Here is a 17,265-nt window from a genome sequence, read left to right on the forward strand (position 1 = left end):
ATTAGTAAGTTTCTGCTGAATGAATGAAGGATCCAGGGTTACACAAATTTAAGGGATGCTGTGTTGATTTCCTCTTCTAGGAGAGTCATAACGCATATAGCGTATTAAAAGCTCTAATGAGTCCTTCAGCAAAGACTTAGGCTCTTATCATCCCGAGAAGTGGGTTTTTGCTGCCACCAAATTGGGGACTGCTGCTCTATAAAAAAGTATTTATTTATTTATTTATTTATAAAGAGGGAGGGGAGGGAGAGGGGCAGAGGGAGAGGGAGAGAGAGAATCTTAAGCAGGCTCCACACCCAGAGTGGGGCTCGATCCCACACCCCTGAGATCATGACCTGAGCTGAAATCAAGAGTTGGATGCTTAACTGACCGAGCCACCCAGGCGCCCCTGTTCGAAAGTTTTTAAAGGACTGTTGGGAATAAACCTGTCAAGGAGGCTAATCATCCGCCAAGTTAATTTTTCCTCTTTTTTTTTTTCCCTAAACAGCCTCTTGATTTTGAAACAGCAGCCATTCACGATATTGTGTTCCAAGCAGAAAATCCTGAGCCTTTGGTGTATGGTGTAAATTACAACAGCAGCTCTTCTGCCACGTTCAAGCTTATTGTGACAGATGTGAATGAAGTACCCGAATTTTCCCAGCGCATATACCAAGCAAACGTCGGTGAAGATGTGGCTGTGGGCACTAAAGTGGGCAATGTGACTGCCAGGGATCCGGAAAATCTGGATGTCAGGTAGAGGAGAGCAGTGCCGGGCGGTCCTCGCTGTGCTGGGGCCATGGCCAGTGGGGAGGAGGGAGGACTGGGAGGGATAGAGAAGCGGGTCTGACTTCAGGGCGCTCCCCTAAGAAAGCAGCCAGTGATCTGAAGCTGTATCCCAGGGCACAGGGTGAACCTGACCTTGGTTCCAACGGTCATCAGTACCCTGGGGGCCTCCGCGAGAAATCAGGCTCAGGCAAGGGGGAAATGTGTCAGCTTCCATCCCAGCCCACTCACCACAAATCCCAGCTGAGAGCTGGTGAGCTCAGGAGATGGGGTCCAGGGACTCGGCTCCCCAAAGCCAGGCTCTGTGTCTGTACCCGCCGCGGGAGCCAGGGTTTGGGGCAGAGTTCCAGCCCAACTCCTAGAGTGGAAGGAAGTTTTTTCTAGACAAGGGGAATGAAGCAAAAGCCCAACTGGACAGTCTCACCCACCTGATAGGGTGAAGGGAATCTTCTGGATGTAGAGTGCCTATGTTCCTTGGTTCTCCAGACAACAGGTCTGGGGTGACAAGACTCATTCCAGAGCCCACTCCTGGAGAGGCTAGTGCTCAGGCTGAGGTGATTAAACAAAACGTGCAGATCTTTCCATCTTAACAATCTCAATCACGTTTTTCCCAGTGCAATAGGACCTATGCAGATTTGTCTTAAACTTGTGCGATGATTTGCCCAAGATATATGTTTGTGTATGTATCAATATCTATAACCTCTTTAAGATTGTATAGTTAATAAGCACATAGAATTTGAGCCCGGATCTTTTGCTTCTGTTTTATCACATTAGCACTACTATCTGTGGCATAACAAATACTTCAGCTTAAACCATTGGCTTAAACCATTGCATGTGGTTATAAATGACAATTCCTTAAATTTCTCAAAACATTTGACAGGAGTCACGCCTCCCAGTGAGCTTGATTTAGGTACTTGGAATCACCTCTAAGACCTTTTTCCTTGTCAGGGAGTCAAGTTCCCACCTACTGTTTACTCTCTATGTCCCATAAAGACAAAGGTAAGAGGGAAAGAACTGTGTGGTTTAATGTAGGTATTACTGTATACGTCAGAGTCACAGAGTATAATGGGGTACAAAATGCTGATAATTTACAACCATTTATTGTTTAACAAATGCTTCTGCGTTCTTCATGAGAATGTTATAAAAATCATTAGTCAAAGACAAGTGAATACAAATTTGAGTGTATGAGTGGGGAAAACAAAAACATTTAAGAAAAGTTCTTGGATCAAGGAAAAGGTATACTGTAAATATTATTAAATTGAAATCAGGAAGATGAGGAAGAAGACAGAGAAGGGGAGTGTCCTGTAAGAAGACAAATGAAAAGAGTGTTTCAAGAATGAGGAATAATCAGTCAATAGTTCTGATACTAGTAGTAAGTCAATTAAGAATTAAGGATGACTCCCAGGTTTTCGGCCTGAGTTCTTTCTTATTCTCGCGGCTCTGCAAACTCGTAATCCATCAGCATCCAGTGGTCCTTAAAGTATATCAGATCATAGGACTATTCCGAAAACCCTCCAAAGAGTTCCCATCTTACTCAGAATGAGATCCCAAGTACATAGGATTTCTTCATCACCCGCACACACAGCCTAACAGTGCTTGGCATATAGAGCATACTAATATTAGGAAAAAAACACTAATTTGATGAAAGAACACATCCTGACTTTTTAATCATTCTCTTGCTTCTGGACACGTAGGTTGTTTCCAGTATTTTTTTATTGTATAAAATATTTTGAATCTATGTATGAATATGATTCTTTCCTAACTTAAATTGTATTTTATTTGGGGACAATTCCGGAGGTGGTATTCTGTGGTCTGAAGACATGGACATCCTTATGGCGATGTTGTGTCCCTTCCCAAGGGGCTGCACTAATTGGTTTTCCAGTGGTTCTAGTCTTATCTCAGATTCAACTCTCACACACCTGCTGATGAGTTCCACTGAAAACACAAATATGACTAGATCGCCTTCCTGTTTAACAGCATTCTGTCGCTGCCCATTGCTTCCAATGATCTGGCTCTTTCCACCTCCCTGGCTTCATCTTTTGCCAACCACTGCTTCCCATTTGTACCCCAACACGGCTGGAATGCTCGACTCCCCCCCCCCCCAACCAGGCTGTTCCTAGGCCTCTCTGCATTGGCTCACGCAATTGCTCCTGCCTGAAGCATCCGTTTTCTTGCCCTAGTTGACATCTCCTGCTTCAGAAAGGCTTCTCGGGGACACCGCAGAGCCCCTCTCGTTGTATTTGCCACATTTTATTGGAACTATCTGTTTCTGTGTCTGTCTCCTCCACTCCCCCTTTTTTTTTTGGTAATCTCTGCTCTTGCTCTTCTGCCCGATATTTGCCAAGCACTCCATAGATGTTTGTAGAATGAACAATTTGCCGTGTCTCCAGCAGCCTCTGAGTAGCCACCTGCTCACCGAGCATCTCCACCTCTGGGTGTTCGAGTTTTCTTAGAGGGGGGGATTTGCTCATCAGTTTTAAAAGATGCTTCCACGTTGTTTTCATTGGAATCCTTTGATTTCTCCTCTGGAGTTTGTGACTATACCTTTTCTAATAAAATAAATATAGCCACGACTCTGTAAGGATGCGCAAATCCTCCTTTGGAAGATGGACGGTATGCCGGGAAAGCATTAATAATATAAAATAACGATCCTTTAAATACGCTGTAAGTGATATGCCAGGGACAAGGCTGATAGAACAGCATAATGGTCTTAACTGTCTTCTCCCCTTCACACACAGTAATGTGGGTTTTCTTTCGCTCTTTTCACCTTATGAAGTTATTCCCTGGGCAACAACAGGAGAGGCTGGCTTAAAATTAACCCCGTCACTGGCGAGATCTCTACTGTGGCTCCGCTGGACAGGGAAGCCGAGAGTGTGTATCGGGTGCAAGTGGTCGCCACCGAAGTAGGTGAGAAAGAAAAGCGACAGGTGGTTAGGGGCTCCATCAGTAGACATGGGGGGAGGGTGAGGTGGGCGGGAAACGTCACCAGGTCCCATTGTCAGAATATCTTCTAGTGGAAGGATGACAAAGGGACCGAAGTGGAGGGAACTGCTCACACCTTCCCTGGCTTGGTGCAAGGTGGGGTCCACCGGCGCCTCTCAGGCAGGGGTGCACCTGCAGGCTGGCCAGGCTCCGGGGTGCTGCTGCTGTGCACTCGCGTTTCCTGGGGGGGCTGCAGCTCCAGGGAAGCTTCCTGTGTCCCTGCTGAACTACCCCCCCTTCCTCCAGAGTGCTTGTGGGTTTCTCCCGAGAGCAGGGCCAAACCACTGCCCTGCTGACCTAGCCGTGACTGTCTCCTTCAGCCTTAAATTGCACCGGCTCAATCTGATCTGTACTGAAACAGAATATGTTTTATGCCGTGTTCTCAACTTCCATATGTGCCGGAATCACCTGGGAGCTTGTTCGAGAAGATAGAAGGAGTTCATCTCTGGAGATTCTGATTCACTAGGTTTGGGTGGCCCTGGGTATCTCTGTTTTGCTGAAATCGGGTGAGCTTTTGAAAGGAAAGACTTACTACGTAGACAAGCCAAGGATGTTTGAATCATCCTGTATAATCTTTGCATCCCATTTAATCCGGTCGTGGTGCTATATATTCCCCTCTGACTTTGAGTGTGGAGTTCCAGGGAACTTGAAAAATTGCAATATACACCCATAGGAATAGTATGCATACCAGTGATAAGGCTGGTGATGAAAACATTAGGTTTCTTTGCATTTAAATGGAATTTTCCAACTTAGCGTAGAAATTCTGTTGATCTTATGCTGGTTGAGGCCTCTAATTAAATAGCAAATATATCTGCCTAGTTTACCAAAAAATGAGAATGGAACAAATTAGGACTAAATAAATACAGTTTTAGACCGAAAAAATAAACTTCCAAATGTGAGGCCCACCAGGATTGGGAGGTGGAATGGGGAACATTCCAGTGGATGGGAATCATAAAAATGGTCCCTGCATGTGAAAGCATTAAGAAAAACAAAAGTGCCACAGTCAAGTTAAGCCAATGAGGGTAGAAATGCCGATGTCTGTGCCAAATTTGGAAGAGTTGTGTGCAAGCAGACACGCCTTGCTGAGACGGGTCGGGGACTCGCTCTCTCCTTTATTTCCAGAGAAGCACATTCCACTATCACGTTGTATACATTGAACTCTTGATTTAAAAGCTCCCGATTAATCAGTAGGAAGTTTCTGGCTGAGCCTTTATGCCGCACATTCCGCTACAACATACTGTGGGGATCAACATTTCACTTTGGATGTGTCCTAGAGACCTCTCACATTTTAGAAGTTCCATGAATCAAAACCAGGATTCAAAACCTTGTTCCCTTTGTTGGCTTTGAAACGATGCAGATAGAGGAAATGACTTCAAGGGCACAGTGGCTTTTCCTCCTTTGGTTAAGTGTGGTCAGGGCCATGGAAGACAGTTGAAAAGCAAAGCAAAAGGACAAGGTTCACTGGAATTAAAGCAAGATGGGGTCAGAATCTTGGAACCAGTATCTGTGACTGATGTCAGGGAGAATGAGAAGAGTCAGTGTTTACATTGCACTGGCGGCCCTGGTTTTAAGCACTTTGTGTAATAACTCAATCCTCATGCAACACCATGGGTAAGGTGCTATTATTGACCATATTTTATGGATGAGGAAGTCAAGGCACTGAGAAGTAACTTGCTCACCATCACACAGCTACCAACTGTTAAGGCTACAGAGTCTAAACCTTTCACCACTACACCATAGTAAATAACATTCAGGCAGCCCTTTAGTATTTTCAACAAACACAACCTGTGGGATCCTCACAAAGTCACATATTTTACAGCTGAAGAAATGAGGTATAGAAAACTTAACAAACGTACCTGGGTCAGTGTTGAGAAGAAATTGTGGGCTCTAGAGTCAGACTTCGTGGGGTGGAAAGCTCTCTATTGCTGTGTGACCTTGGGCAAGTCACATAACTCCTCTGAACCTCAGTCTTGTCATCAGTAAATGCACATCGGAGTTGTTTTGAAGTAATGTATACCCAAAGCAATCTGCACATTCAGTGCAATCCTGATCAAAATAACACCCGCATTTTTCACAGAGCTAGAACAAACAATCCTAAAATTTGTATGGGACCACAAAAGACCCCAAGAAGCCAAAAAAATCCTGAAAAAAAACCAACAAAACTGGAGACATCATGATTCCAGACTTCAAGTTCTATTACAAAGCTGTAATCATCAAGACAATATGGTACTGGCACAAAAACAGACACACAGGTCAATGGAACAGAATAGAGAATCCAGAAATGGACCCTCAACTCTATGGTCAACTAATCTTTGACAAAGCAGGAAAGAATATCCAATGGAAAAAAAGACAGTCTCTTCAACAAATGCTGCTGGGAAAACTGGAGAGCCACAGGCAGAAAAATGAAACTGGACCACTTTCCCACAAATATAAATTCAAGATGGATGACAGACCTAAATGTGAGACAGGAATCCATCAAAATCCTAGAGAACACAGGCAGCAACCTCTGTGACCTCGCCTGCAGCAACTTCTTACTAGACTCGTCTCCAAAGCAAGGGAAACAAAAGCAAAAATGAACTATTGGGACTTCATTAAGATAAAAAGCTTCTGCATATTGAAGGAAACAATGAACAAAACTGAAAGGCAACCTATGGAATGGGCGGAAATATTTGCAAATGACATATGGAATAAAGAGCTAGTATCCAGAATCCATAAAGAACTCATCAAAATCAATTGCAATGGCACAGCTAGGTATTTATCCAAAGGATACACAAGTGCCGATTCAAAGGGACACATGCACCCCAAAAATAAATAATCCAGTTAAGAAATGGGCAGAAGACATGAATAGACATTCTCCCAAAGAAGACATACAAATGACTAGCAGACCCAGGAAAAGACGCTCAACATCACTCATCATCAGGGAAATGCAAATCAAAACTACAGGGAGGTACCACCTCACACCTGTCAGAACAGCTAAAATGAACAACTCAGAAAACAACAGGTATTGATGAGGATGCTGAGAAAGGGGAGCCTTTTTGCACTGTTGGTGGGGATGCAAACTGGTGCAGCCACTATGGAAAACAGTATGGAGGTTCCTTAAACAGTTAAAAATAGAACTTCCCTACAAGCCAGCCATTGCACTACTGGGTATTTATCCAAAGGATACACAAGTGCCGATTCAAAGGGACACATGCACCCCAATGTTTATAGCAGCAATGTCCACAATAGCCAAATTATGGAAAGAGCCCAGATGTCCATCGACAGATGAATGGATAAAGATGTGGTAGATATACACAACGGAATATTACTTGGCCATCAAAAGGAATGAAACCTTGCCATTTGTAACGACGTGGATGGAGCTAGAGGGTATTATGCTAAGCAAAATAAGTTAGTCAAAGACAAATACCATATGATTTCACTCATACATGGAATTTAAGAAACAAAACAGATGAATATAGGGGACGGTAAGGAAAAACAAAATAAGATAAAAGCAGAGAGGGAGGCAAACCATAAGTGACTCTTAACTATAGGAAACAAACTGAGGATTGCTGGAGGAGAGGTGGGTGGGATGGGCTAAATGGCTTATCGGCATTAAGGAGGGCACTTGTGATGAGCACTGGGTGTTATATATAAACGATGAAGCACTAAATTCTATTCTTTTTTTTTTAAAGATTTTATTTATTTATTTGACAGACAGAGAGACAGCCAGTGAGAGAGGGAACACAAGCAGGGGGAGTGGGAGAGGAAGAAGCAGGCTCCCAACCGAGGAGCCTGATGTGGGGCTCGATCCCAGAACGCCGGGATCACGCCCTGAGCCAAAGGCAGACGCTTAACGACTGAGCCACCCAGACGCCCCTAAATTCTATTCCTAAAACCAATACTACACTATATGTTAACTAACTTGAATTTAAATAAAAAAATATTAGCATATTAATCTTAGTTATTATTATTATCAGTGAGACTTTTTAATTAGGAAATGAAACCAGGTCTGATTCTAAAAGCTTGTTATCTTTCTACTACCTCAGTATACCCAAGTGCTTGAACTGTGTGTGTGTGTGTGTGTCTGTGTGTGTTTTAAGAAAAGGAAATATCTTTTTCCCATTAAGAGGAAAATGAGAGAGCTGATACCATGTTTCAATCCCTCACTTCATTAGGTGGCTCCTCCCTGAGCTCCACAGCCTATTTCCACCTGACCCTCTCAGATGTGAACGACAACCCCCCTCGGCTAGCCAAGGACGACTCAGGCTTGTTTCTGTGTCACCCCCTCCAAGCAACCGGAACTGTCATTTTCGAGGCCACTGATGATGACCAGCAGTCATTTCGGGGTCCACAGTTTGATTTTTCCCTTGGTAGTGATATGTTACAAAACACCTGGGAAGTTTCCAGGATCAATGGTGAGTTGTCAAAAGTACATCGAACAGCACACTGATCAATGATTACAATTCGTTTTTATTTGCCTCGGTGTGCTTGCAGCCACTGACCACAGAGCTTTCTTCCATGCTGCAGGTAGGAAGTCCATGCTCTGAGAACTAGAGAGGAGCTCTTCAGAGGGAAGAAAGGCTTGGGCTTTGGAGGGAGGAAAGATGACCACACAGCATCCCCCTTAGTGTCCATCGGACAGTTGGATAATTGGACAATTTGAACAACACTGGCACAATTTCCAATGGCAGCTGAGAAGCAGATTTCATAACGGTTCTTAAAAACAGCTTCATTGAAATACAATTGTCATCCAATAAACAGCACATATTTAAAGCATACAATTTTCTAAAAATTGATAAATGTAGATACCATTGAAACCCTCAGCACAATAAGGATAAGAACACTTTCACCACCCCCCAAGATTTTTCATGCTCCAGTTGCAAATCCCCTTTTCCATCCCCCCTCCACCCCCCATCCCCAGGGAACCACTGATCTGCTTCTTGTCACTGTAGATCAGTTTGCATTTTCAAGAATTTTATCTAAATGCAGTAATACAGTATGTACTCTTTTTTGTCTGGCTATTTTCACCTAGCATCAAGTGACGCTGCGATAAGCATTTGGGAACAAGAATTTTGTAAGAGCATATGCTTTCATTTTTCTTGGCTGAATCCCTAGCAGTGGAATGGTTGGGCCATACGGTAGCTGCATGGTTAAATTTTTAAGAAAACGGCAAATTGTTTTTCCAGTTTGTAACATTTTCCATTCCCCTGGGCGCACGAGAAGTCTAGCTGCTCAATGTTCTCTCCAACACTTGCTATGCTTGGTCTCTTTGATTTTAGCCGTTCTAGTGGGGGTGTGGTAGCATTGTGGTTTTAATTTATGTTTCCCTAAAGGCTAATGGTGTTGAGCATCTCTCCAGGTGTTTATTTGCCACCCATGTATCTTCACTGGTGAAGTGCCTGGTCAAATTTTGTGCCCATTTGAAAAATTTGGCTGTTTGGTTTCCATTGTTGACTTCTCGCATTCTTTCTATAGTCGAGGTACAAATTCTTTGTCAGATAATATGTTAATAGATACTTCCTCACAGGACATGGCTTGTGTTTTCATTTTGTGACAGTGTCTTTTGAAGAACAAATTTAAATTTTTTTATGGTATCTGATTTATTGACTTTTAAATTTTATGTAATTTGTGACTTTTTTGCTGTAGTATTTAAGAAATTTTTGCCATACCCAAGGTTACTAAAATCTTCTAATTTTTTCCCTTAAAGGTTTTACAGTGTCAGCTTTTACATTTAGCTCCATGGTCCATTTCAAGTTAATGTTTTAAAAAAGATTTATTCATTTATTAGTTTTAGAGAGAGAGAGAGCAAAAACTCAGGGGGCAGAGGGAGAGAGAGAGAGAATCTCAAGCAGACTCCCCTTTGAGCGTGGAACCTGCCATGAGGCTGGATCTCAAGACCCCTGAGATCATGACCTGAGCCGAAATCAAGAGTCAGACACTTGACCAGCTGAGCCACCCAGGTGCCCCTCAAGTTAATTTTTGTATGTGGTATGTGGTTAAGGTCAAGGTTCATTGTATTTAATAGGACTATTTAATTTTTCTGATAATATCCTTTTCACATTGAATTGTCTTGGCAGCTTTGTCAAAGATCAAGTGACTACATGTATATGGATCCATTTCTGGACTTTTCTGTTTCACTGATCTCTTTGCCTACCTTTATACCAATACTACACTGTTTTGATGACTGTTACACTATAATAAAACTCGAAATCAGGTAGTGTAACTTTTCCAACAGTGTTCTTTTTCAGAATTTTTTTCATCTATTCTAGGTGCATTCCATATAAACTTTAGAATTTAGCTTGTCATTTCTACCAAAAAAGCCTATGGTGATTGTGATTGGGGATCATGTGACTCTGTAGCTGAATTTGGGGGAGAATTGACATCTTAACAAAACTGAATCCTCTAACCCATGAACATGATATATATCTCTATTTGTTTAGGTCTTCCTTAATTCCTCTGAGCAAAGTTTTAATTTTCAGTGTATATTTCTTGCAAAATTTCCCCTAAGCATCTCATAGTTTTGATGCTGTCTTAAATGGTATTGAAAAATTTAATTTTTAAGAAATTCCAGGATATGGGAATATAATTGATGATTTTTGTGTATTAATCTTATATCCTATGACACTGCTGAACTCATTTTGCAGTGCTCTCTCTTCCTTTCTTACGACTCCATAGGTTTTCTACATGGGCAATCCTGTTGTCTGCAAATAGTAACTTTTTTTTTTTAAAAGATTTTATTTATTTATTCATTTGACAGAGATAGAGACAGCCAGCGAGAGAGGGAACACAAGCAGGGGGAGTGAGAGAGGAAGAAGCAGGCTCATAGAGGAGGAGCCTGATGTGGGGCTCGATCCCATAAGGCCGGGATCACGCCCTGAGCCGAAGGCAGACGCTTAACGCTTAACTGCTGTGCCACCCAGGCGCCCCCAAATAGTAACATTTTAATCTCCTTTACAAACTGGATACCTTTTATTTCTTTATCTTGTTTCATTACTGGCTGAAACTATCAGTAGAATGTTGAATGAAAGTTGTAAAAGTAGAAATACCCTGGTTTGTACCTGATATGGGGAAAAAGCATTCAGTCTTTGACCATTACTTAAGAAGTTTGCTGTAGCTTTTTTGTCCATGCCCTTTATCAGATTGAAGAATTTTTCTCCTATTGCTAACCTGCAGAGAGGGTTTTCTTTCTTTCTTTAAACTGGGAATGGATGCTAAAATTCTTATATACATATTCTCTTATTCTCTTTTGCATCTATTGAGATGATTGTGTGGTTGATATTTTTGTTGTTGTTCTGTTGACTGGTGAATTATATCAATCAACTTTTGGATCTTAAACCAATCCCTTACTGATATAAAGCCTAGTTGGTGGTGAAATATTAGCACTTTTATATTTTGTTAGATATGATTTGCTAAAATTTTAAGGATTTCTCTATCTGTATTCTTGAGGAATATTGGTCTATGTTTTTTCTTTCCTTGTAATGTCTTTGTCTGGTTTTGGTATCAGAGTAATGCTGGCCTCATAGAATGAGTTAGGAACTATTCTACTTCTTCAATTATCTGGAAGAGTTTATGTAAAATTGTTTTTTATTTTTCTCTTAAAGTTTGGTAGAATTCGCCAGTAAAGCCATCTGGATCCAGAGCCATCTTTATAGGAAGTTTTAATTAAAAATTCGATTTCTTTAGTAGATACAGGGCTATTTAAGTTATAGATTTCTTGTTGGTTGAAATTATTAGTTTATATTTTTAAAATAATTTGTCTATTTCATTTGATTTGTCTAATTTATTGGCACAAAGTTATTTGCCATATTCTTTTATTATTCTCTTAATATTTATAGAATATGAAGTGATATCATCACTTCATTCTGATATTAGAAAATTGTCACTTTTTTTTCCTGATCAATCCGGCTAGAGTTTATTAATTTTATTAATATTCTCAAAGAACCAGCTTTTGATTTCAAAGATTTTTCTCTATTTTTTGTTTTGTATTTCAGTGCTCAGATCTTTATTATTTCCTTCATTCCTCTTATGTTGTATTTAATTTGTTGTTCTTGTTCCATTTTTATTAAGTGGAAGCTGCAGCAATTAATTTGGAAATTTTTGCTTTGTTAATATGGACATTTGGTGCAATAAATATATCTCTTAGTGTCATGTTAGCTGTGTTCCATAAAGTTTGATGTATTGTGTTTTCATTTTCATTCAGTTCAAAACACTTTCTAATTTCCCTTTACATTTCTTCTGTGACCCCTGGGTTATATAGAAGAGTATTAGATAGTTTCCAAATATATGGGGATTTCATACATCTTCCTGATTATTGATTTCTTTTTTTTTTTTAAGATCTTATTTATTTATTTTACAGAGAGAGATAGTGAGAGAGGGAACACAAGCAAGGGGAGTGGGAGAGGGAGAAGCAGGCTTCCCGCCAAGCAGGGAGCCGGATGCGGGGCTTGATCCCAGGACCCTGGGATCATGACCTGAGCCGAAGGCAGACGCTTAACGGCTGAGCCACCCAGGCGCCCCTGATTATTGATTTCTAACTTAATTTCGTAATGACCAGAGAACACTTGACTGGAATACTTTTAAATTTATTGGGACTCTTGTCTCTCAGTACTTTAAAGATATTGTTTCTACTCTGTTTTGGATTGCATTCTTCTTCTTTGTTCCCTTAAATCTAATGTATCTTTTTTTTCTTCAGATGCTTTTAAAATTTTCTTTTCCACCAATTTTAAGCAATTTGATTATTACGTGCCTTAGTATAGTTTTGTTTGTTTTTCTTTTTCCTGGGATTTACTAATCTTGGATCTGAGGATTTAGAGTTGTCATCAAATTTATTATTTTTTTAAATAATTTTTTATTATGTTATGTTAGTCACCATAGAGTATATCCTTAGTTTTTGATGTAGCATTCCATGATTCATTATTTGCATATAACACCCAGTGCACCATGCAATACGTGCCCTCCTTAATACCCATCACCGGCCTATCCCAATCCCTCACCCCCCTCCCCTCTGAAGTCCTCAGTTTGTCATCAAATTTAGAAAAACAATTAGCAATTATTTCTTCAAATATTTTTTCTCTTTCTAATCCAGTGTTTAATTCAATTTAACTTTAGAACATAGCTATAGGGGAATAATGATAACCAGCTATATTCAGTAGAGTTCATTCTACAGAGAAATCATGATCAAATCGCAGGATGTCTTGGCATCCTGTTTGACATTACGGAAGGTTCACATAGAGAGGTAATACTTTGGGTAGTTTAACTCATACTTACATTGAATCATTCCCTGGTCAACCTTAGCATGTACTGCAAAGATGAGCTTTATTCCTATTGATACGTGGTTCTGAGGTTGTGTTTCCATGTCATCCATTTTTTCCCTGATCTGACAGGAACTCATGCCAAACTTTGCACCAAGCACACGGACTTTGAGGAGAGAGTTTACAACGTCCCGATCCGCATCAATGATCGTGGTCAGCCACCCTTGGAAGGAATAGTCTCTTTACCAGGTAGGTGTTTTCCCGCAGACAACTCAGGATCGAGTCTGTCACCATGGGTAGTTTGAGAGAATTCTTATCTTTGATAAGGAATTCTGCAACTGCTTACTTGAAAATGTTTTACCAAATACTGTTCTGCTTTGCAGTTACTTTCTGCAAGTGTGTGGAAGGAAGCTGTTTCCGGGCGGCAGGTCACCAGTCTGGGATGCCCACGGTGGGCATGGCCGTTGGTATACTCCTGACCACCTTTTTGGTTATTGGTGAGTATAATTTCTCAGATTCAAGGATTCCTGCTCTGGGCCTTTGAAACATTTATCTCAGGGTCTCTGTTCAGGGCCGGTCTGCTGGCTGCTCACTGGCAATCTGGGCAATAGCCAGGAACACAGATCACCAGCAAACCATCAGACCTTCCCAGTTGAGAGCTGCTGCCTTCCTACAACCCTTTACTTTTCATTGCTTTGTTGGTTAGTTTGGGAAATATAATACAAGAGGCTTTAAAGCATAAACTGTTATATTTTGGACCTAGTTACCAAGATTTTGTGATGAAGGAGAAAGAAATGCAGTAGATGTGCCCTGCTATATAACCAGCCACTGTGCTCGATATGGGGGGTACAGCGATGGGCAAGACATACCAGGTCCTACATTCAGAGCTCACAGTCCGGTCTACCATTGTTGGAGTAGGTAGAGTCGGCCTTCCAGTGGAGACGCTCACATACCTGAAATGTTGCACAATTTCCCTTTGCATATTTTCATGACTGTGGACTCTGATTCTTTACTGCCCCGGAGCAATTTTAGCTTATCACAGGCCTTACCCTGCCTTGGCCCCGGCCAGGCCAGACAGCAGAGTCCCTATTTCTAGCCATCTTCCTTTTTTGTGTGAAAAGCTCAGTGCTTACTGTGGTAATGTCCTCTTTCAACTGTTGTCATCACCATAAGTTAAATATTAGAGATAGATCCTTCATCAAGCCAGATCCACTTGACTGAAGGGGTTTACACCGTTCCACATCCTTTCTCTTTTCAAAGGACGGGTGGGGTTCTTCTAAGAATTCTTCATTGTTCTCTTGGCTTCTGGTCTTTTCAGCCACGACCCAGTCTGTCACATTGGACTCTGATTCACAGGTCTAAAAGGGATCTCATTTCCTTATACCATTCCATCCAAATTCCTCATTCTCACAACAGGGAAGGACTTTTGTGACATAGTCACAACCCATCCTCACGTGTGCATGGGGATCATCTTTGCTCCCTGACCACAGGCTGACACACACTTTTCGTACTAACTGAGCTGGCCTTTTGAGTTTTCACTCACTTACCAAGGTCCCTTATGCTTTCTGTGTGTTTTCTGACTCTGTCCGCCCTTCCATCTTAAAAGGATTTTTGAGTTTATGCACCAAATAGTTTTCTCTCATGACAATTTAATCCCATAATTTTGCCACACATTAAAGATTGGATGAGTTTGGGGATATCTAAAGATAGAAGTAATAGGATCTTACGGTTTCATATTCTTACTTTTTTCAAAATAGGGTTGGGATAAGTGCAAGATTCTTTTTTTTAATTTTTAAAAGATTTTATTTATTCATTTGAGAGAGAGAGAGACACAGAGAGAGAGCACAAACGGGGGAGGAGAGGTAGCAGCAGACTCCCTGCTGAGCGGGAAGAGCAACATGGGGCTTGATCCCAAGACCTAGAGATCATGACCTGAGCCGAAGACAGATGCTTAACCAACTGAGCCACCCAGGCGCCCCTTAGTGCAAGATTCTTAATCAGTCTCTGAGCATCCAGTGTCTTCCACCATGATTCCTCCTGTAAATTTGCTGCCAGGTTAATTTCCTTAAAACAACTCCCCTTTTCCATATTGGTCTCTGGTTTATAGTACACAGTTAGTGCTAAAATGCACAATGTAATTTTATAGGAGTTCAGAGATAAGAGAAACCAGTAAGGTTAGGGAGTCTACCAGAGCTGGAGCCATGAGGAAGGCATCAAAGCAAATGGGGTATCTGGTGTGGACACACCTAAGCTTTAGGTAGGTGAACAGGTCAGAGAACAGCTTTCTGGTTGTTCTGATTGGACAGATTCCTCTAGAGAAGAGGAAGGACTGGACTAGACATTTGTTGAATATGTGCAAAGGTCAGGAACTCTGTCAGATGCTTACACACTTCGTCTTCAGCTTGCGTTAGGTCCTATACTCCTTGCTAAGGACCCAGTGATAGCCACCAGCTTAGATATGATTTGGGACTTGATACACGCTTACTGACAACAAGATAAATGATAAGTTTACGAATCCAAGAAAGCCAATGCCTAGAATCCCTTATTCACCAGGACAACAAAACTTTGTTGAACCACAAAAAGAAATGAGTCACATGAGTCATTTTTTCCTACCAGAGTACTACTTTATAAACGAATGTGATAGTACATTTTAAGATTCCATCTCTTTGACCCTGCGTTTTCTCTTTTAGGTATAATTTTAGCAGTCGTGTTTATCCGAATAAAGAAGAATGAAGGCAAAGATAATGTCGAAAGTGCTCAGGCATCCGAAGCCCAACCACTGAAAAACTGAATTTGAAAAGGAATGCTTGAGTTTATGTATTGAGTGCTATTTCAGTAACACGACCATTTAATCCCATAATTTCACTTTTTTATCCAGCATGCGCACGATAATTTTTTACAGATATACCCTCTAGCCCTTTAATATTTTATTACTTTTTGATATCTTGTGCGCTATAGACGTTAGAGACATTTCCCATTTTCCCATGACACTTTCCCCTCTGCAAAAGCTTTAGCTATTTATCCAAAACAAAAAATGTATGTGTTTTTTCCCTTTAGGGAAAGATGGACTGATGAAATATTCTGTTCATTTTCTCCTTATCAAGATTTATCAGCCATGTACCACAGAACTTCCTGGATTCCATCTGTACTTTCTCTAATTGCATCCTGTGTCCCCTTCCTCATGTCTCATTTGGTCTTGCACTAATTTTAAAACATTCATTGGAAAAAAGAACAAAGTGAAGTCTCAGGAAAAAAGTAACATGGAAGCCTTGTCCTTTGGTGTAAACGGGAACTCCTTGTGTTGTCAGCCTTCTTTAGCTCAGTGTGGCTTGTTTTGCTCTTCACTTGAGGTCCTTCCACTTGGAAATGGCCCAGCCTCCCACAGGCCACACACGCCCACTTTCATAAATTTTGGTGCAGAAACCAACCACTGACCAGATTTACTTACTACCTACCATGCTTATGTTCTGCACATGTTTTCCTTACGTGTATGTTAATATAGTTTTGCTTGCTGTATATTTAACAGTGAACGAAAATAAGAATGTGTGGAAGAAGTAGTGACAAAAATCAGGAATAAATGTTGACTGTGGTTTTGTTTCTTGGGCTCTTGGGCTCTGCTTCCTGGTTCTTTGCATTTGTTGAGGGAAGATCTGGTTAACAATGGTTACTTAACCTTGATGGGAATTGCCTCCCATGTAGAGTTGGTCTATAAGGAAGAGTCTACAGTGAAATAAAAAAAATCACTGCTTTCAGGACCATGGGTTGGGTTCAAGACAGATATTTTGAATAAGAGAACCTTAGACATTTGGAAGCATTTTTAGGTCTGGAACTATTGTCTGGCTCATGCTTTGAGCCTTGAAAGCATTCAACATTACAAAACCTCTCAGAATTTTCAAGAATTTTCTGGAAAAGAACTTGTATCTGAAAATGTACTCTTACAATGGCAGCTGAAGCAGGCCATGGAGTTCTATTTTTCATAAATAATCCTTTTTGTGGACTTCTATTATATTTTTATAGGCAAAAAAGTAAAACAAAGGAAAATATCTGAACTCTAAGACCTTAATATTGCTTTTTTGTGTGTTATCTTGTGCCTCAGACTCTTTTACCTGTTTTTTCACATGAGGCTCATTGAAAATCTCCTAATGGGTAAGGTTCTACCTTGTTTCACTGTACGTTAAAAGACAAAATAAGACAAAAATCCAAGAGCACCAAAAACAAATTTACTTCACAAATTATATCCCAACCCAAAGAATAGTCTAAATTTCTCAGTAACTTCTATAGATATTTTAAT

At 40.9% G+C, this 17,265-nt stretch overlaps 1 protein-coding gene across 1 annotated transcript in view; it reads left to right on the forward strand.

The window, feature by feature from the left end:
* The window catches only part of CDH17 (cadherin 17), a 70,249-nt gene extending 53,679 nt beyond the window's left edge, over positions 1 to 16,570 (forward strand). The window contains exons 13-18 of the mRNA XM_045805638.2: positions 488 to 732; positions 3,539 to 3,669; positions 7,899 to 8,138; positions 13,107 to 13,223; positions 13,358 to 13,471; positions 15,665 to 16,570. Of these exons, the coding sequence (XP_045661594.2) occupies positions 488 to 732; positions 3,539 to 3,669; positions 7,899 to 8,138; positions 13,107 to 13,223; positions 13,358 to 13,471; positions 15,665 to 15,765 (948 nt within the window). The 3' untranslated portion in view covers positions 15,766 to 16,570. The remainder of the gene's footprint in view (positions 1 to 487; positions 733 to 3,538; positions 3,670 to 7,898; positions 8,139 to 13,106; positions 13,224 to 13,357; positions 13,472 to 15,664) is intronic.
* Positions 16,571 to 17,265: the final 695 nt, after the last annotated feature.

Source organism: Ursus americanus, chromosome 9 (assembly GCF_024610735.1).
Source record: "Ursus americanus isolate L20-20 chromosome 9, mUrsAme1.1.p, whole genome shotgun sequence".
NCBI lineage: Eukaryota > Metazoa > Chordata > Mammalia > Carnivora > Ursidae > Ursus > Ursus americanus.